The 20,963-nt window shown below is 39.6% G+C and overlaps 2 protein-coding genes across 3 annotated transcripts; one reads left to right on the forward strand and one right to left on the reverse strand.

Moving 5' to 3' along the window:
• Positions 1–5,771: 5,771 nt before the first annotated feature.
• On the reverse strand, positions 5,772–13,219 carry jam2b (junctional adhesion molecule 2b). The gene is made up of 10 exons (XM_034886350.1): positions 12,987–13,219; positions 10,238–10,303; positions 9,936–10,046; positions 9,621–9,770; positions 8,426–8,607; positions 8,037–8,145; positions 7,820–7,927; positions 6,812–6,830; positions 6,665–6,713; positions 5,772–6,521 (listed from the first exon to the last, which is right to left on the reverse strand). The coding sequence occupies exons 1-10, from the start codon at positions 13,027–13,029 to the stop codon at positions 6,483–6,485; spliced, it is 876 nt and encodes a 291-aa protein (XP_034742241.1). The 5' UTR covers positions 13,030–13,219; the 3' UTR covers positions 5,772–6,482.
• A 2,870-nt stretch (positions 13,220–16,089) lies between these two features.
• si:ch211-160b11.4 (titin) lies at positions 16,090–19,813 on the forward strand. Of its 2 annotated transcripts, none has more exons than XM_034886297.1 (7): positions 16,090–16,250; positions 17,105–18,077; positions 18,117–18,559; positions 18,733–18,815; positions 18,946–19,086; positions 19,267–19,378; positions 19,510–19,813. In XM_034886297.1, exons 1-7 carry the CDS (start codon positions 16,214–16,216, stop codon positions 19,575–19,577), a joined length of 1,857 nt encoding a protein of 618 aa, XP_034742188.1. In that variant the 5' UTR covers positions 16,090–16,213; the 3' UTR covers positions 19,578–19,813. The 2 variants fall into 2 exon arrangements, with proteins under 2 accessions (XP_034742188.1, XP_034742189.1); XM_034886298.1 differs by having other exon boundaries at positions 16,092–16,250; positions 17,105–17,933; positions 18,003–18,559.
• The last annotated feature ends 1,150 nt before the right edge of the window (positions 19,814–20,963 follow it).

A 20,963-nucleotide genomic window follows, 5' to 3' on the forward strand; every position in this document is an offset into this window, starting at 1 on the left:
TATATGGAATAATAGCTTAATAGCTGTTGTGGTGTTTCACGGTATGAAATGCCATCACACCTTCCGCTGCATTTACAGCGCCCTCTGTTTTCCCATGTCTAACAAAAATGAACTCTCAGCTTTTTTATGTTTGTACATCCATGTGAGCTTTGAGATCTCCAGCACATTTATTAGACACTGAAACATACGTGGCAGCTTTGCACACAGTGCACTCCGCCTCCCACTTGTTGCGACCTGGACGGTACATGAAAAAAAAAAATTTGCAGTTCACCTATGAAGCTGCACTTACGCTTTGGCACTTTGATGCTGCTCCGTTATCTGATCTGCCCCCTGTATGTGCGCGTTGCAGAGCCGCCCACAAGGCAGCATCTCAGGACTTACGTTACACAACAAAGTACCGTAATATTGTGTGCAAAACGACAGTCAAACTTAAGTACACCCTTGATGGTCCCATGAAAAACAGTGAAAACCAAACGTTTTCATGAATTTATAAACACCCCCCCAGATGCCCCGGACAGTGGACATGTACGGGGACAAGAGGACATTTGGTCACCCTAGGGTAAGCGAGCGTCCACAAAGCTTACCTTCTATGGAGCCATTTTGATGCTATCAAGCCGTCATCCGCCGTTAGCATCCCATTGACTTACATGTACTGTATATTGACATTCATTTTGGCGTCACTTTGACAGCAAATAACTTTACACCTGAAGAGTTTGAAGACTCTATTTGTCCAGTGTTTATTTTTAAAGAAACACACAATGTATAAAGACTCCATTACCTTGTGTCTCATGTCATGGCCCTGTAGCAGCCGTTTTTGTAAAAATAGGCTAACAATTATGTCCTAACCACGTGACTTACTGTCTTACAGCAGAGGAATTATCAAATGGTACAGGATAAGCTTGCAGGATGAGGTTTAATTACTAATGTTAACTAGCATTGTAGATAGCTTTGATTAGTAATAATCATTTACCTACGCTCTTTGTCTTTGCAAGATTCTGAATGATTGAGATTTATCTTGGAATAACTACCAGAAGACTTTCAGACAGGTTGCTTGCATCACATCTAGGTCGTCAAGCTCAGTTGGAGGCTGCACAGTAACACTCATCACTCACCAGAAAAGTGCTTCTAGTAGACTTCCCTGGTCTCCACAGAAATCAACGAGGTCACATTGTCCATTTCATTTACTGTGTATGGGTCCAAACCCCCCTAGATGAGACTGGACCCCAAAAGGGATGAAGATTGGGAACAGGCTAGCTAGTCTATCTGCATTTAGCCGCAAGATAGGTCTTCACTCCCGTCCCAAACAACGTACAGATTGCTATGGTCTAACCAGAGGTCTCCCTTCCCCTCAGCAGCCACGACCATCCCTGCTGCTTAGCTTAAAAATATTAGGCTTACAATCACATGCCTTAGCAGGAGTTCCAGATATACTGACACCGGGATAGATTTATGATGCTACTTATCATTTTGTGCAATTTCATTCTTAATTTCAAGAGGGAATCTGCACTAATATTCAGGGAATGCTGCATATACTGTAGATTAGTGGTTCTCCTGTGTGTAAGCCTATATAAAATGGAGAGTGACGTCACCAGTCAAAATAGCTGTACCCCCGAAGCTCATTGCTTGTAAAAGAAAACCTACATCAAGATATTTTATTATTAACATAAAATCAAGTAACTGTACTGAGAAAAGGTTGGAGCTTTCAGCTCAACACATCGCTGTTTTGGTTTTCTGGCTGCACATAAACGGTTTGATCGAGTGTGATGGTTCTTGCAATCCGCAATACAAAAACTGTAAACTGACCGGAAGACAAATCAAGTAAAAACTACCTGCCTATCATGAAATCTCAAAAGGTAAACCGGTATGTGTTAAAAGCAGAGAAAAGACCCAGATAGAGACCAAAAGAGAGCTGAAAAGAACATGGATTCCATATCTGTTTTGCAAAATAAATGTCCCATAGGATGTAAAACATGTAGAACAGCAGTCTGATAATTAGAAATTTGAAATTAGACTGTGAAAGCAGGCTCTCATGCAGCCAAATCCTGCAACATAATGCCTTGCAGACTTGATTGGTAAATGTATAGTATAACGAATTCAGTGGTTCTTGTTTTCTTCTCTCTTAAAAATAAAGAAAATTGTAGTTATTTTTACCAAAAACATAGAAAAGTATTCAGTGTTCATGAACTGCAAAAAAAGTTTTTCAACGTATAAATGCATAATTATTTGAAAAGCAATGTGTACATGACAAAACGCATATCATACTGTTTTGGGAATGTTTTGGATAATTGGTAAATCATTTCATCAAAATGTAAATTGAATTTCTTTGGTGTTTGGGCTGTTGGTCTGACAAAACAAGACATTAGAATATGGCTTGAATTCTGGGCATCTATGATGGCCGTTTTTTACTGTTTTCTAACATTTTATAGATCAAACGATTCACTGAGATATTAATCTGCACTTTATGCGATAATGACAATAATGGTCAATGTCGTCCTCAATTTCTCAATAAAAAAACTGTTGATTGGATTTGATAACCAATTTGTTGTCATGCTGTGTTTTCTACTTGTCCACTATTAACCAACCTACTTGGCATGTAATGCTCTCAAATTACAGTGTCTTTCTCTAGTGTGTGTGTGTGTGTGTGTGCGTGTGTGTGTGTGTGTGTGTGTGTGTGTGTGTGTGTGTGTGTGTGTGTGTGTGCGTGTGTGTGTTCGCCACACAAACGCTCACAGCAGAGCATTGTAGGAGAACCTTAGAATAAAGATTTAATGAAACTGTAGGGGATGTCGTCTGCTGGGCTCTAAATGTTTAAATGTTGCTATTTCTTGCTGCTACAGTGGGAAGATTGAGTTTCCTGTGGTAATCCCTGTGTCAGTGTTCTTCTCCCTGCTCCCTTTGCCACAACAATTTCCCTGAGGCATTGTACATCAATGTCTTTATGATGTAGGCTTGGCATAACCCAAGAGTTGCTAATGTGGAGGGCTACGAGAGCTATAAATGTGCCACAAAGTGATTCTTTTCTTTAGCAAAAAAGGATTTTAAAACATGGAAAAGGCAGCTTAATCCCCGTTGGTGTTGTGCCATGTGCTGTGAGCATTGTGCCACCTGTTCAGATGAGTCGTGTTCCTGGAGTTTGATCAGGGGGACTCAAAACACAGAGAGCATGTTGGTAAGACTCCAGTGAAGCCAAGATGGTACCGGGCATCAGAGGAAGTAATGTCTTGGACGAAACCTGGCTTGAGGACTAATTTAACATTGAAGAAGACAGTGGTAGTGACATAGATTTCATTTGACAGCCACCACCCACTCACGTTCAACTGCTCTCTCTCTCTCACACTTATTTTCACACACTCTCTCCTCTGTCGCCATCTGACAGTAGTCTGATACACACACATTTATGAAAGTAACGTAACAGCCCCCTTGAGCTGTAATCCAGGGCAAGCATCCCAAAAAAAAAGTCTTGTTAAGAAGTGTACAGAAAACCACAAAAAAATATTGCAGCTGGCTGTCGAGCTGTGTGTGCATGTAGCTGGGGTTTACAATTGCTTTGACAATTTACACTAACACATTTTCTCTTTCCACAGGAATATAATAGTCAGTCATAGCCAAATGTCATAAAAACACTAATAACAGGAGGAATCACAGAAACTGCATTGTTTTATATGTGTCAGGTCTGACCATAGTATGTTCTTTTGACCATAGATTGTGTTTTACACTGCAGTTTTCTTGAAGCCTCTCTACATTTTTGGGTATTTGGGTACTATAAATTACATACATCATCCAGCTCTGTGTGTCTTGTAATGTAATTAGCATGTTTGACGTTTGGTATGGGTCAAAGGGAACTCCTACGCTGTGTCCAGAATTGCTCACTATTTTTCTGTATCGTGGGTGAAACAAGGTGGTAAAGGAAGATCTCAGAATTTTTTTTTACTTAATTAAACGTAATAATACCACAGTCTGGACATACTCTATTACAAGTAAAAGTATTGTTTTCAAAATCTTTCTTAAGTAAATGTGCAAAGTATTCGCATCAAAATATACTTAAAGTGGCTGTAGTCGAAATACTAAAAAGCAGTGGGCTACCTCCACCAGCTCTCGCAGACTGTTCTCATATACATAAAATAAGTTTTCCAAAGTCACATTCACGCGTGGACGGGCAGCCGACAGTAGCCATGTTTCTTACAATTTGGGGAGGAGGGCTGTCCCCTTGAGCCTCCCCGAGGAAACAGGTATGTTTTACATTTTGTAGTGTTGTCCAAATGTGTACTGAAATTATTATACCTTATACAATGGACAAAAAAGTGAGGGTTACTAATTAACATCCATGCATTGTGTAAGGAATGAAAAACGTAATGCCAGATGAAAGCAGTGATCAGATTAGTGTCCCATAGGTTATTTTTCTCCATTTAGCCAACTACACATTCAATTGTCCTTTACACTAATTTGTTTTTGGACCTCCTTGGTTTATGAATAACTCCCAAAAAAACCTTCTACAAATTCAAAATGGATTGTCACCATGCTGAAAACCAATGCACTTTTCAATGAGGGTGCTGTTTTCACACAGACTGTGAAAGAACATTTGCATATTTTAGAGCTCTGCGGATGTCTTTTCGTTGTAGCCAGAGCTTGATCAGAAGGGTTTGAGTTATCGCCATATTAGCAGATCAACATGAGCCACTTCATGTTATCATTACAAAAGGTTATAACCATGTAAGAATAGATATCTGTTACTGGTTCCAAACACTATCTGCACTGTAGCAGTTACATATCATGCTCAAATATAACAATGTCCAAAATCTGGAGTCATTAACATGAACATACATGCACTGATTATGCATCAGCTTTAAAACTCTATGGAAGTGAAGCTGCAGGAGATTAGTCTTTTAAATTTATGGGCAGCACAATAAAGAGAACAGCGAGTACAAAAGAAGGAGAACAATAGTGCTACTGTTCATAGGCACATAATGTTAGCTACTGGAATGGTGTAGCTAGGACTGTAGTCTGAGCTGGTGTGAGCAGACAGAGTCAGTGTTGAGGTGCCATCTAGTGGTCAAACAAGAAATGTTGATCACAGTTAAACTCGTCTACCAATGAAGCTGACTGTGTGTACATCCAAAAATCTGCTTCACAGAAAGAAAACCATTTTAAACTCTGGAATTTAAAGTTTTGTGTTTATTGTTTTTAATGACAAACCAGTCATCCTTAGACAAAAGTAAAAGGGAATTAGATACATTTGATTTGATTTTCATCAGTGATAAAGGTTCTTTTTTTCAACAAAGCATTCTGTGCCCACCTCTAACAAAACAAAACAGACACCCTCTGTGCAGATGCTTGCAAAAGCAGGTAATTACTACTCCATTAATAATATCCAGTAATAACGCATCAATGTATTACTTTGTACAGTACAGCTACTGTATATATATATATATATATATATAAATACGTATCTTTATAATAAGCACACAGTAACCATGGTTTGGCACTATGAAATGGAAAGATTGAGAAAATTGTGAATAAATTCTGTGAACTACACAAAAATTGGATTTAAATGTTCCTTTGTGTGTTTCTCTTGCATTTTGACTTTTTGTATTTTTTGTTAAACGTTTTGAATAGCTTTGCTGCTGAAAAGGGAAATATCAATAAACTTGCCTTGTCGACGCATGTAAGCATGCTAACATTTGCTAATTAGCACTACACAACATGAGCATATTAGACGTTTGTACTTGTATAACAAGTTTGACAAAAAAACATCTTGAACCCACCAACAAGCTAATAATCTGGCAAGACAGTGTGTTATTTTTTTCATTTCCTCTTTATTTATTGAACAAGCAATAGACTCATCAAAATAGTGTCAAAGATTTCAAAAGTGTCCTAAACACCATTCAGTGTGTGCAGACACCCGTTCAATTGTCGCTCCATTCACAATATATAAATTTACAGCCAAGGATTAAACAATTATGAGAACATAAACATGTTTTAAAGATATAACAAGAAATAAACTCATATAAAACATATCTGCATCTAAATATAAACGAAAGGCAAAAAGAAGGATACAATCTATACAATACTAGTGTGGATTAATAAGAGTTACTTGACAATAAGTGGCGAAAGAGAGCTAAAACTTAAAGGGTCTGACCTTGGCCCCTAAAGAATGGGGAGTTTAAAAGACAAGATTTAAAAATGTCTTGACACAAATAATAAAACATGTTATACCATTTTAGTTAAACGCTAAATTTACAGTACTGTGAGTTTTTAGTAGATAAGAAGCCCTTTTCCAAACTATCAACACATTGCTGCCAGTGGTTAGGAAGCAACAGGGTTTTTGCAAAATCTTGTTTAACTCCGTTTAGGCTTAAGATTTGAGGATCTGCGTGTCTCAGAAAGCCGCAAGCAGCAGTCCAAAAGCAAGGCGTCAGTCAGGTAACTTTAACAAGTGTTCACTTCATTCTGGATGGTTTGAAGTCAAAGTGAGGGTTTCACCCTCAGATCATGAAGGAGTGAGCTGGTTTGTAGTGTTTGATCTGTCGAGAGCAGAGAGACATACAATGAATGATTTCCTTTAATTAGCTTGGGACCAGTGTTATCAGCAATTTATCAACAATGTATCTGCAACCCAGCAATCAAAACAAGATGTGACATGATAACAATCCCTCTGATCACTCACATTGCGGATGGGAGGAGGTGGAGGAGGAGGAGGGTTGAAGGACTTGGTGCTGAAAGACAAGGAGGCCGTTTAGTCTGAGCTCGTTACCAGGCAATAACATGCAACTACAGGTGAAGGAAGAGTTAGACTGACAAGTGAAACCCTCACCTTTTTGTTTTCTTGTCCTCTGTTCAAAGAAACAACAAACAAAAGTTAACATTTGTCATGATCAATAATTGCCAAAGAAGTTGCCAGATATTGTCTTTTGGCAATGGCGGATAGTAATTAGTTACTCAAGTATGCATTAAGACTTGTGTTTCTGTCCACCTGACAAATGTTAGTCCAATAATCAATCTTTCAGCTCTCCTAAGGCCAATGCCTGGCTCTTTAGCAGCTAAAAACTCCACTTTGTCAACCAGCTAATTGTGTCTGTCTGCTGTTTGGTGCTGAGCCAATAGTGTACAGTGGATTTATTGGAGCTTTGTCACTAAAAACAAGAATGATAAGAGCAGTTAGACTGAACCTAAACAGTGTGGTTAGCAAACTAGGGCAACCTTGCTCCGTGTAAAGTCCTTTGCGGCAGCCAGGGCACTGACATGTGATAATTATCTGTGTCTTTACATAAACAAATGTTTTCAATTTAAGACTTTTATTTGCTAAGGAGCATATTGTTAACGTCCGTTCTACTCAAGTCATTGCCAAAGGAGTTGCTGCAAAGCTTATTAAGACTATCAGCTCTACACAACTCTCTCAAGGATGGCTATGTTCGGAAACTGGTGTTGTCCTGCGACTTTTGGCAAAAAATCCACCGAAGCTATTTGCCTCTTCTGAGGAGTCCATCATGTTTTTTTTTAATCCTCTGTGTTCTCCTTGGCTACTAGCAATTGCGTGGAGGGGGGGGTGGGGTGATGTGCGATCACAGAATGGTTTTATCATGTGGACGCGCCAAAATTTGTGTTGTCGTTACTTAGAATTCCTCATGGGGGAGACAGAAACTACGCACTATGGCCTTAAGTAAAGGATGTGAATACTTCCACTGTCTGTAAGATAGACCAAAAGACCAACACTTTTTCAAGCCAATTAGCTATAATAGAAAATTCAAATGCCTCAAATGTAAAAGCAACACACACAAACACACACACACACACACACACACATCAGAGAAACACTACTCACTCTTGCAGCAGCCTCGGCGTTGGCAGACACACACACAGATGCAGCAGAAAAGGATGAGTGACAGAAAACCTGCAGCACCTGCTATCAAAATTGTCATATTCAAAGGATCTAGAAGAAGGGGAAAGAGAGGATTTTCTCAGTTTTTGTTGCTGTATGTTGGAGTGGAACAGTTCAAAACAGTTAAACTTCAAAGAGAAGCTGTAGCAAATTGACTTACAGTCAATGACTTTCAGTTTTTGGGCCACACAGCTCTTAGGTGCCCCCACACTGTTGGAGGACTCACAGCGGTACATCCCTGAGTCTGTTTTGGACACACTTGTAAACTTCTGCAGACAAAGACAAGTTGAGATTTGAATTGCAGACAACTGTGTATCTTTGCAAGTATGTATCATTGTGTTTATATACTCCTGGGTGCATTTAAGAGGACCAATGTGTAGGATTCAGGGGGGATTATTGGCAGAAAAGGAATTGGAATTCTGTTTATCCCCCTTTATCCATCAGAAGGGGGCGGCCCTCTTCCACAGAGGCTCTAAGGAGGGCTTGCAGCTTCACCGATAGATGCCACTAAATCCTACACACTGGTCCTTGACGTGTTTGTGTACTTACCAGTGCGCCTTTGTTTGGGTCTACACTGTATGGAGTATCTGCTGTGGCAGTCAAAGCCTTGTTGTCTTTGTACCAGCGGTAGGTGGCAGGTGGAACACTCAGTTTGTCCTTACAGTAAAGCTCCAGGCCTGAGCCCGCAAACACAGAGCTCGGTACCTCACAGGACGGGACGTGAGGAGCCACTAAGGAGGCAAAGACGAAAGCGGCTTGAGTTACGGAAAAAAGATACCAGAAAATATTTGATTTGGAATCAAGGGAAGACCTTAAAAACTTACAACAGTACTTAAATAGGTGTATCTGGATCTTTGATGATGAATGTAGAGGTATCTAATGATTACTTTGCTGCATAAAATCACCAGTTTCAGCAACAATCAAACCAACAGGTAACTGGAATGAAACTTCTCCCTCTACCAGGTCTGAGAAGCTGAAACTGTCACTGCCATTTTTGTTTTCACTACTGTTGTTACTGGAAACAGTTTAAAGTGTACACAGGTAATATCAGAATGTGTACTAAAATAAACAAGAAAAATTGACCATTAGTCACTATACAATGCCAGGGCTCCAGTACATTCAACTTAACAAGCATTTGAAAACATACAGCATGCATGAATTGCCGCATTGTTGGCAAGTACTTGGCCATCTGGGGATTTGGACCTGAGGTCGAAGCAAGAATAGAGAGACATGGTTTTTAACACCCACAGGTTGGGGCAGTGACATATGTGTAAAATTTGGGAAGCCTGTTCTGAAGAAACTCACACATCACCCTGCTGGCATCAGGAGAAGTCTCAAATACTTTGGTAATGTTTGACGAAACATTTGACAAAACATAAAATGTGCATACAACCCTAATTGGTATTTTTTGAAATGGCAACAAGGTGGCATGCATAATTGTTGTCAGTTGTCTAACGATGATCTCACAAGTTGTACACCTTTATGGTTAAACCACTTGAACACAGGGTGTATTCACAAGTAGCAGTACGTAACTCACTGGGGCAAGGAAAACAACGTTAAAGCAGCATGTTTGATTTAAGACAGTGAAATTAAAAAGACACATTTTCCAAGTTCAAATCCAGTGTTCATTGTTCAATCATGGTTATATGATAAATGGTTTTGAGTATTTTTATGTCATAAAATGTGGATTTACCCTCATAAATGCATGTTCACAAAACACAAGCCTACAAGTTTCCCATCATACCGAGCACATTCAGGGTTACAGTAGCTTCTCCAAGGTTGACATGGTCCTCGCCAGCAGTCACCTCACAACGGTATTCCCCTGAGTCTTTTTGAGTAACAGAGTGTATTGTCAGCGTCGCTCCTTCCATCTTTGCCCTTCCTGCATAAGGCCCTTCAGTGGAAGGAGAGACAAAGCTTAACTACGTGTTTAAGTAAAAAAAGAAATTAAAAAGGTATTTATGAAAGGATGGTGGAAAGAAATGAAGCAAAAAAAATCAAACATCAGTTCAGTAAAGTCAAAGGAATAGGTGCAGTAGGCCAAAGGTCTGTAACTCACCAGTAAATTTGTGATTAAAGTACACAAATGTCACTCCCTTTCCTTTCTTCTTCCACTCAATTCTAGGATTTTGATCTTTCTCTGTCCTGAACTCACAAGTGAGCACAGCATCTGGAAGGACAGCAAAATGTCATACAGTAGACGTACTTGTGCTTGAATTTGCAGGCAATTCTTCCCATTACGTGTTGCTTTTTGTCACAACTGTGTGAAAAATGATCAGCATTAAGTAATACTGGATTTGTTGATAAGGTTTGAAGAACAGTTCCAGATAGAGATAAATAAGTCATTCTGCACAATCTAACCTGTGTGTTCGTGGACCTCCACTTTGGGTTTACTGCTGCTTACTGTCACTGACAGACAGAGAGGACCTGCGGGGGGGGGGGGGGGGGGGGGGGGGGGGGGGGGGGGGGGGGGGGGGGGGGGGGGGGGGGGGGGGGGGGGGGGGGGGGGGGGGGGGGGGAGGATCAATCAGTTGTTGTAAATTGTCAGACGTTTAAGTGCAACCATCTTTCTTCTGCTCACATTTTTGAATGAAACAAGATTTACATCTTGCTGTAGTAACATGCAATGTGTATAAATTATGTAGTTTCAGAATGTGGGCATGTTGGAGCTTTTGGACTTCAGCGCAATCGGAGAGACACAAACAGACAGTAAACAGAATAAAAATGTCCACGACAATGAGTCAAAGCTTACCAGTCATGGATTTACACCATATAGCACAAATAATGCACATTCATTTCCGACTATAGAACATGTGAACATCTGCTTTCTTTTTGTGTGGATGGATGCACTGACACGCGCACACCCACACACACACACACACACACACACACGGTGCCAGGAGCGGTGGGTTCCAAGAATGCAGGTGATGGATGACTCTGACAAGCTGCTTTATCTCAACCCGATTACCTCCTTTAGTGAACTATCCCTTCAGCACACACACAAGCAGAGTCTATATTCTCCCACAAAAATGAATAGAAGTTTACAAATATAATGTATTGTACTAATGACAAGACAAAATAAAAATAGTATTATTCACATTAAAAGGGATAATCAAAATCTTTTGAGTATCAAAGTTTGTCCTTTCTTTGTAGAGAGAACAGCAGCTGTTGTCAGTTTAATTCCATGCCTATTATGATAGATTTAAATGGAAAAAGTTTCAAGGCAGTTACAACAAAAACATCAGAGCTTGACCAAAATGTGTTTGAAAATATCAGAAAAAAGATGGGGATTTTGACAAAGCAGCCTTTCTTGATGGATAGACAGCAGAGAAGGGGACTATGCAGCAAATTTGTGAAGTTTCAATTGATGTTATAAAGATTTTCATTTTATGAAAACTTAAATCTGCCATATATGCACTGTAAATATTTTTTATTTAAGCCATTGCTCCCTGTGAAAGACAAAGCCACGAGAAGACAACAGGGAACAAATGACAGTAACAAAACAATTAGAATAACTTCGGAGCTTTTACATGTATATGGGAAAATACTGATGCTCATGTGTCTTTGGAGCAATGTGTGTGTATTGCACACTTAAGCATGGAAAGCATGCTTTTCTTGCACGGACAAAGCAGCTCTTTGTGACAGTAACCTTAGCCTTTTCAGCTGGCACAAAGCACACACACACTAGCGGTATTAGTTAGTGTGAGGGTCTACAATAATTGAACTTTTAACCCCAACCCTCAGCCTAACCAAATGACTAAACAATAAATGTCTAGTTAATGTTAGACATATGCTGTTCATACTGTCATTGTTTTAAATGGAACGAATCTGAAACGTTGCTTTTATTGTTGCATACGAGACTGAAATGCAAAGTTTCAGTATTTTAAAAGCATTAGAAAGCACTTAAAACATTTTTTTTATTCACTATTACCAATCATGGCATGCCATTAACATTGACTGGACACTAATGAAAAGACAGTTTTTTCACCAGCTTTGTCCTAACTGGGTATAAGGATTTCAATCGTCTAACCTCTGTGAGGAAAATTTGGTCCCCATGAGTAAATACAAGAAAGATCAAAACAAATGTTAAAGCTGCAATCAACTTATAGCATGTTTTTGGAGAGCAGCCTCTGCCCCTTAGAAATCCCACATTAACATCAAATGCAATTTTTTAGATAGCAAGTGGCTGTTTTCCTCTCAGTCCAATCAACAACAGGGTCAGTCAGAGGCCATCTTCAAACTGAAACGATGGGATCTCAGACTCCTCCGCAAGGCCACGAGATAGGTTTCATCAGCCTGTGGATCTTGGGTTCAAACGGCATCAGAGCGGGTTTGATGTAAACACAAAGTCCAAAAACAACCACTCCCTGCACAATCTGATGCAGTCCCTGAACACATCACACCTCCTCCCCATCAATGTGCACAAACTCAATCACACAAAATGATCATAAAAGCATTTTCCAAAATGAAACCATTTGGTTGAAGTTTTTAGGAGTAGTCACAGTACATGTCTCAGCTAATACGTTGCACAAGGCAAAATATTGTTCAAAGAAACATCATTTATCAAAATGAAATAGTAAATTATTCAAAAATCCCATTTTCCTGCATTTCTGAGGGAATGTACAAAAATGATTAGGGACAAAGAGGTGGTCAGAAAAGGTCAGTGTTAATCCTGTTTTGTTCTTGTTATGAATAAGAAATTGGGAATCTTATTTTAATCTTTTAATTCTCTTTTGCATATCATTTGTAACCAAACAAACTAATTATGAAAATGATTGCATATTAAGGTAAATTTTTGTAGTATACCATCTTAATTTATTCATGCTTTGTTTATTTTTAATGGTGAACCGAGTTGTATTTGGAGATTTGGGGTGATGGTATTGCTGGGTCCAAAGAAAAATATTAACTCAGGAGGGCCTTGCCTTTAAAAAGGGAAAAACACACATGCCGGTTCATATTACGTGCCTATACTCTGTTTAACAGCATGCACTCCTTTGTCTGAAAACTTCTAGCAATAGATTTATTAAAGCCTATTAAAGCATAATTTTGCTTTAGTAACTTTAGCAAATTGTTTAATAAAGTTTCTAAAAGTATTTTTTTTTAAACTCACTCTGCAGTAAAGTAATGAGAAGAGGCAGCACCAACATCCTCATGGTGTTCAGCAGAAGTAGTCAGGGTGAGTTCAGATCCGTCCTGTGGTCTGTAAGTGTCCGCTGAGTCTGGATGAGATTTGTTAAACTCCAAACTCTCTGCAGCTTCTTCAAGTTTCATCTGTAGCACGTGGGGGAGCGTGCATCCGGGGGAGAGCTGCTGCTGCTGCTGCTGTCCTGTCATTCAGGGAGACCACTGCACTCTCAGAGCAAACAGGGGGAAATATGAGCTGGTTTTATTTTGACATGGGTCTGCTTTAATCTTCCTTGTTACAATCTAGTACAGCATAATTAGGACAATGTTTAAAACCCCAAAACCCAGTCATTTCAGCAATAAGATAATCTCTAAAAACTCACTGTACACTACCTGACCAGCACTAAACAATAAACACACAGTAAGAATCTAATTGGTGAACACAGTGGAGCATTTAAAAGCCATGTAGCCAGATATTCCATTCCGGCGTTGGTAGAAACAAAAAACAGAGATTGAAAAAGTGGATATTGGACTTACACTAATCAGGTTGCCAAGAACACAACTCCAAATGACTGATAATTGTGCTCTGTTACGGACAAACAACTGTTTGCAAATAAGTTCACCAACTCAAAAAAGTGATGATATGTCAATGTTGTGTTTCTGCTGCCCCCAAGTGACAAAACAAAGTTTATGGACATCCAAGTACAATTTTGAGTTACATGTATTATCCTCTTGCATTACTACTACTAACTTACATTGCACACGTAAGATTGTTCTACACTTATCTGACAGCTACATTTACTAATTACATTGCAGCCTTGATGACACATATGCAGAGAAAAACTAAGTCAGCCTCTTAGGAACAAATAAATACAGTTTTAATTTCATCTTAGCTACCTATACCTTGAGATAATTTCTTTAAAACAATGTGGTCCATCTTGAATTTAAAAAGACAAAAATTACCATGGTTAGAGTTGTGGGGTGTAAAAGGAGGTGCAGAGTTGGGACAGCTGCTGCCAGCTACTGTGTCCTTGGCTATTGGGTTTCTCACCACAACCAGCCACACAACAGCTCATTGTTGCTCATTCTGGTTAATGTGCACACATGCTTGCATTTGTTGCCATATGCACACACACAGACACACACAGGGGCCATACTTGCAGACACGTGTGCATAAGCACAAGAGAGAAATACAAAGTCACAAAATCTCTGTTGCAGCACCTGTTTACTATTAACGATCCCAGCTGCTCTGCAGGACACACTGATGTCACATTACACAAAGTACCACACACATTCATAACACAGCTCAGCACCCACTGCTCACTTAACACAAACATGTTTAACTAACATGAAATATCTTACATAAACCAAACATAATTTAAATGCACTACAATCTTTGGTGACAAACAGTGTAAGGAACAGCTGCCCTCCTTACACTCCTGCACAAAATTTAACTAGACACTTCAGCTGTTTGTGCCAACAATGACTATACCTGGATCCAATCAGGTTCCTTTGTTGGTTCCATTGCACCAATACTTTAACCCTAGTTTAAAGCAAAACAGGATCTAAATGCAAACCCATCAGAAAAAGACACAAAACAACTACAAACTACACTTTTTGCAACATCTATGACCCACCTGAGCCCACACGCTACTACGTAACTGCAGTGTCCTCCGTTCTAATTTTGCTCGGGACCTTTGTTGCACGTCATCTTCTCTTTCCTGCATTCCCACTGCATTATATCTTTTTCTCAGCAGCTGAGAGACACAGGTGTAATTCATCGCATAACAATGGATCTGTACCATTTACGTGCTCCAGTAAGCTGTGCATTTGAGCCAGCATGCACATAACAAAACCAAATGGCATGCTGCCTTCATTAATATTGTTAATTACATTTGTGCTTATCCTGGTGTCACATGTCAAAATGTCTGCTGTGAAAGGGTCTGTATTAAATAAAGGCAAAAACGTCCACAAAAGATACCAAAAGAAATTCTAAAGAATAATAACTTGCCACATAGCAACTAATCACCCAATTCCCTTCCAGATAATCACAGCTCAGAACAACACAGATTTTCTGAGAGACTCAGAAAGCAACTTGCCATATGTAAATGTGGGTGGACTGCAAGATCATAGGATCAGATCTTCATCAAAACTGGATGAATAGAGGAGGAAATGTTAATTCCGATTCAGTGAACCCTAGTTTCTGTTGGGACAGGCTATGAGGAAATACATTGAAACCCACTAAACCCATTAATATTTATGATTTGACAGTCAGAGTGAACACAGGTTTGAAGGTCATTTCCTCTTGCCAAAAGTCTTCCCCAATCCATATTTTATTTACAGCAGCATTTTGTGGCATTCAAAAGAGACAGTAAATACTAGTTCAGCATTTGTGCCAGAGATTGAATGTATTATTAACAATACCATAGAAACAAGGTTAATTATTTTCTGTTATCTAACAGGTCAGAGCCGAGAATTGCAATTAGTTGAACGTAACATCAATTAAATGTCAACTATTTCAGTATTAAACTTTCTTTTCTTTTACTCCTTTTGGAGGCAATGCCTAACTTTGTGGCTAGTTTGTTGGCTAAAATGCTATTGTGTATCGTTTTCTATAATATCCTTTGTTCATTTTACAGGTGCAAGTTTTTTTTTCATTGGTCTCCAACCAACCTTCTTATTTTTCTAATATCAATTTAACAATCAATGAACATCTTCTATGCTTAGTATTTTGGACATGTCTACTACCTAAAACAGATGAATATACAGTGTAAATACTGATTTACTTCAATATTTTTACTGAGAGTCAGCAACAGTTTGAATTTGTCTCGATGGAGAGTTCTGTGTCAGGTTTGGTCGTTTACTCTCCCAGTTTACTTCAACTTTTTCCTCTAAAATGTGAACTTTCCCCCCTCTTAATTATGATGGACTGCATGCCAAAAGGAAACAAAAAAGAAAAAGGATTCGTTCTGGGCAAGATAAGGTAACAGGAAGGCCATGTTTTATGACTTACTGAAAGAAAGAAGAAATAAAAGGGGTAGGACTTATGGTGTAAATAAGATTAGATTAGACCAAGCAATAACCAATCACGGATAAATAGCAGTCACAAAAGAAGAGCACATAAACAGGTTGTACTAACGCATGGGTACAAGGCCTATTTGACAGTAAATCACAATCTACATACTAAATATAGATTTAGTCAAATAGATTAAGATGAAGACGTTGGCATTGCTCTCATTGAGCGTAGCAGGTAAGAGAAAATTGTTCTACTAGCTTGTTCTCCAAACGGTTTTTACTTCTTTTTTTGTGTTTCTTTTACTCTGTGAGTTTTACTGTTAAAGTTTAGAAGTTTTCCTTTTAAACTTTTGTATTTAGTCTCAGAAAAACTTCAATCACTATTATGCTGTAATGACTAAAAGTAAAGCATATCTGCCTGTGATTTGGTTGATAAGCTTTGTCCTTACAGAGAGTGTAGTTAACTATCTTTTGTTATCGTTGTTTTATCTCATTATGTCTTGAAATCATTCTCTTTTGTTAATTGTTCAGGATTTACAATGGAAATTGCACGGCACAATAACTCATTTACACCAACTGCTTTTGCAAGGAATGAAGCCATAAATAAAAGAAAATAACATGAAAATCTGAGGCAATCATTTTTACGTGTAAATGTTGTTATGCTGTACTCCACATAAACTACATATCCACATGATTTTAGTTGTTCCATCTTAATAAAATGTTGGGTGTATTGGCATGGATGGATTACTGAATGGGGCTATCTGGCACAGGTCCAGAGGCCAGAAGGGTCAGGGGCCAGAGCCTTAGTTTGAAGTGACTGTTGACATTGCTTGTGGAAAGTCCATGTATCAATTTATTAAGAAAAGATGCAAAACCACAGCTAAAGATTAAAGGAAAGTACAAAAAGATTCAAAATCACTATCAAAAATCACAAAACGAGAAAGAAACCCGACTACAAACACTTTTTTGTCATTTTGTATCTCTTTACATGCCTGTGCTCAAAGGCTTATTGTCTTAAAATTCATCAGTGCAGATGAGGTAGTCTGCCTTATTTCACCAGCAATTGTATCTTTTACTGTCTTGTTGCAGTGGCTCTGGGAATGCCACCATTTGCTCCAGGCGTGGCACAAAACCCTGTGTTGACTAAAGAAGACCAGAGCCCTCTGCTGGGGGACTTTGTTCCTGCGCAGGGTCATGTTGTGGTGGAAGATCCTGCACCACAATTCAGGCTAGGCTCGGAGAAGCAACTGGAAAAATTGGCTCCGGTGTCACTGGACATGGAGCAGAGTATGGTGGAATCAGAGATCAAAGTGAAGCCACAAGTTGGAGAGAAGAAAGAAAAGACAGAAGCTAAGAAGGAGACAGACGTTAAGGTGGAGCAGGAGCTAAAACCAGAGCCAGAAGTTAAGGTGGATCTAGAGGCTGATGTGGCGCCAGAAGAAAATCTGAATCCACAGGTCATGGCTGAACTAAAGATTGATGAGAAGCCAAAAGTTGAGATGGAGCCAGAGCTTAAAGATGACCCAGACTTTAAAGTGGAATCGGAGGTTAAGGTGGAGCCAGATGTTCAAGAGTTTCAGGTGCAAATGAACCTTGAGGCAGAGACTAAAACAGGCTGGGAGATTGAAGAGAGGCACATTGACATGGAGGGAAAATATGAAATGGTGGGCAAGCCAATCATGGAGTTGGAGCCACTGGATGACGACGATGACGACAACATGTCTGTAGACGAACTGAGTAACACAGAGCTGTCCAAAGTGGAGAAGTCTTTCAGGGCAGCATTTCAGAATCAAGATCTTGTCGATCAACCTCTGCCAGAGCAGGAGAAGGGACTTATTCAAGAGAGGAGCTATGTTTTAGATGAAGAACCAATCACAGAGCTGGAAACCTCACAAGATAAGGTGGATCAGGATGTTAAAACAAAGCCAGAAGTAAATCTGAATCCAGAGGTTATGGCTGAACTAAAGGTTGATGAGAAGCCAAAAGTTGAGATGGAGCCAGAGTTTAAGGATGACCCAGACTTTAAGGTGGAATCAGAAGTTAAGCTGGAGCCAGATGTTCAAGAGGAGTTTCAAGTGCAAATGAACCTCAAGGCAGAAACTGAAACGGATGAAACCAAAGAGAGGCACATTGACATCGAGGGAAATCATGAAATGGTGGGCAAACCAATCATGGAGCTGGAGCCACTGGATGACGACAACACGGAACTGTCAGAAGTTGAAAAGTCTTTGAGGGCGGCATTTCAGAATCAAAATCCTGTCAATCACCCTCTGCCAGAAGAGAGAGGGTTGCTTATGAGTGAGATGGATTCAGATGGAGAACCAATAATGGAGCTGGAGTCTGAGGATGAGGTCCTTATACATCAACAGGTCATGCCAGATGCCTCTCTCACGAAAGAAGGGCCAGCATTGGACATTATAGGACAGCCGATATTAGCTTTAGAGCAGTATTTCCCAAATGAAGAGGCTAGGATGGGCATGGAGCAAGAGCAAGACTCTCACATGGTGGAGGGGTCACACCATTTGATGATGGAGGAACCAAGCAGTAAGTCAGGGAAGTAAGGGGGACACACACACACACACTCACACAAGTATGGAAAAGAGTGAATGTTTACAGTGAACAAAAATTGCAATGCATGTGCGTTTGGTTTTAAGACAGATTTGAATAAAAAGTGAACCAGTGTTTGAAAAGGCTGTAATTTCACCTTTTGGACACAGGGGAGAGCCGTTGTTCTGGTGTGATACTTGAGGGGAAGTGTTACCAGTTCTTCAAAGGGCCAAAGGGGGCTGCAGATGCTGAGGTACTTAGATGTTCTACACCATCTCAAAGATGCACAATGAATTCTTTATAAAGTTGGACTTCTTTAGCAACACACAAACTAGAGTAATGTGCGTGACCCAGTCTCACTGTTCTTCTGTGTTTCAATGCAGCTCTTTTGCCAGGGAAATTTCCCTGGTGGCCATCTGGCTTCCGTCACAAGCCAACACATTCACAGAGAGGTCATGAACATGATGCTGCGGCAAAACGGGGCACTCACACGCACCTGGATTGGAGGACTACAATATTTGCAGGTGTGTATGGTTAGTCAAGGAGTAAAATTAAAAGGTCATAATTATGTTAATAATAATTAAGCTTTCACTTAGCACGTCATGAGAGTGCTTTATTTCATTGCTGTGTTGTATCTGGCCTTGGAAAATGAATTAAACATCTGGTCCATCTGATTTCACGTTTAATCTCCTGTTATCTGTCAGACCGGTCGCTTTATCTGGTTGGATGGATCCCACTGGGGCTATGCTGATTGGCTGTCAGGGGAGCCCAACAACACAGAAGATTTGGAGGAATGTGTGGAAGTGCTAGCAAAGGGTAGGAGTCAGATTGTCGTTTACGCTGAAAGGAAGGGACACAGATAGTTCTTGTTCTTTTATTTTGCACCAAATATGAATATAGACCAATTTGGCCCTTGGTTTCTGATCTGCTGTTTGTTTGTCTTTCAGGAAATGGAAAGTTCAATGACTTCACATGTTGGGAAGCTCAGGCTTTCATCTGTTCCTACTCTTATTAGTGAATGTAAAGTGAGCTCATTTTCGAGATTTGATGCTAAGTTTCTGACTTTTTCTTTAAGTTTAAAATCACAACTTGGAAAGCAAGCGGCCTGACTTAAAGGACCATAACATAATTTATCAAATACTACTGGAAAATCCGGACATCTGAGCATGTTGTTCCTAATATTACAACATGGCTTTATTTGTTTTTGATAACAAGCCAATTTCCTGTAATTAAAAAAAACTTGATATTTTATTCTCAATCGTGTTGTGATTATTACCCTTAGCACCCTTTTTTTGGTTTGGGTGATGAGTGTTTACCAAGAAAAAAATGACACAACCATCAGTCCACTGGGTGCATCTAACCATCCAGCCCATCCAGGACCCATATATGGTCGGACCACCTCACCCAACGCGTGTCCAGGAATTCTGACTTATTTTGTCAGATCAGAGAGCAGCCGCATTGTCGAGGAGAGCGATCTGTTGTGGTGCCAACATTTTGTCATGGGGATAAAAACTGCTCACACTGAGATTTCCAATTTCATGTTTACTGTTTGCAATATAGCTGTCTGGATATGTATGTTTATGCTCTTCTGTCAATGTGGCATTTAGACTCATTGAATTCCAACTATGCCTTCCACTTTTAAATTACAAGAGCTTAGCACCCATTAACAGATGTATTCACACACTCATGCTGCACATGCAGCTACTGTAAAGCCTGCCTGGACTCACATGTTGTTGTATGTGACTGTGACTCATTTTCCATTGGCCTACACAGCCTTTTCCTGACCTTTGGGCATGGAGGTGAGGATTACCAGATCCAAGGGGATGAGAGGCAGCGCTTAATGCTTTCATTTGAATTGTCAACTGCATCCAATACATACATCCACAACCACATAAACACATTCAGTCATATACATATGACTTAAATGATATGATTATGGGTAAGCTGTTGTTTGAGAAACACAATATTTGACACATGTGAGCATCACAGATTTTCCATTGTTCCCCTAACTGGAAAAGAGACTTTTGCTGGATTTAAGAGCTCACAGTTGAACGTGAACCTCCATACTATACTGTAACTGGCTTTGCTGCATGCCTACATTGCATGGGTATGGTATCATGTTTTTTAGAAATGATCAGATCTGGTTAGTGGTCATCATGAGCACTGTAAACCCTAAACAGTTCACAGAACTCAAAAATTATTTTGTAACAGATTACACAAAAATATTTAAGGGATGTGGGTATAGACATTGAAACGTATGAATAAGAAATTAATAAAACGGGAGCCATTCTGGCAAAACAAGACCATCTGTGCAATATATCATTCATCAACAAAGATTGATAAATGAGCAATGAATCCCTAGTGTTGAGAGCCTGATACTCTTGGAAATCCCCTAATACTT

Source organism: Etheostoma cragini, chromosome 11 (assembly GCF_013103735.1).
Source record: "Etheostoma cragini isolate CJK2018 chromosome 11, CSU_Ecrag_1.0, whole genome shotgun sequence".
NCBI lineage: Eukaryota > Metazoa > Chordata > Actinopteri > Perciformes > Percidae > Etheostoma > Etheostoma cragini.

Excerpts from the sequence above, each read along its gene's own strand:
- si:ch211-160b11.4 (XM_034886297.1), top strand. The coding sequence starts at position 16,214 with ATGAAGACGTTGGCATTGCTCTCATTGAGCGTAGCAG. Across the intron at positions 16,251-17,104 it reads GCTCTCATTGAGCGTAGCAG|TGGCTCTGGGAATGCCACCA; the intron begins GTAAGAGAAAAT and ends GTCTTGTTGCAG. Across the intron at positions 18,816-18,945 it reads AGGGGGCTGCAGATGCTGAG|CTCTTTTGCCAGGGAAATTT; the intron begins GTACTTAGATGT and ends GTTTCAATGCAG.
- jam2b (XM_034886350.1), bottom strand. The coding sequence starts at position 13,029 with ATGAGGATGTTGGTGCTGCCTCTTCTCATTACTTTACTGCAGA. Across the intron at positions 8,608-9,620 it reads TGTAACCCTGAATGTGCTCG|TGGCTCCTCACGTCCCGTCC; the intron begins GTATGATGGGAA and ends TTGCCTCCTTAG. Across the intron at positions 7,928-8,036 it reads AAAACTGAAAGTCATTGACT|ATCCTTTGAATATGACAATT; the intron begins GTAAGTCAATTT and ends CCCTTCTTCTAG.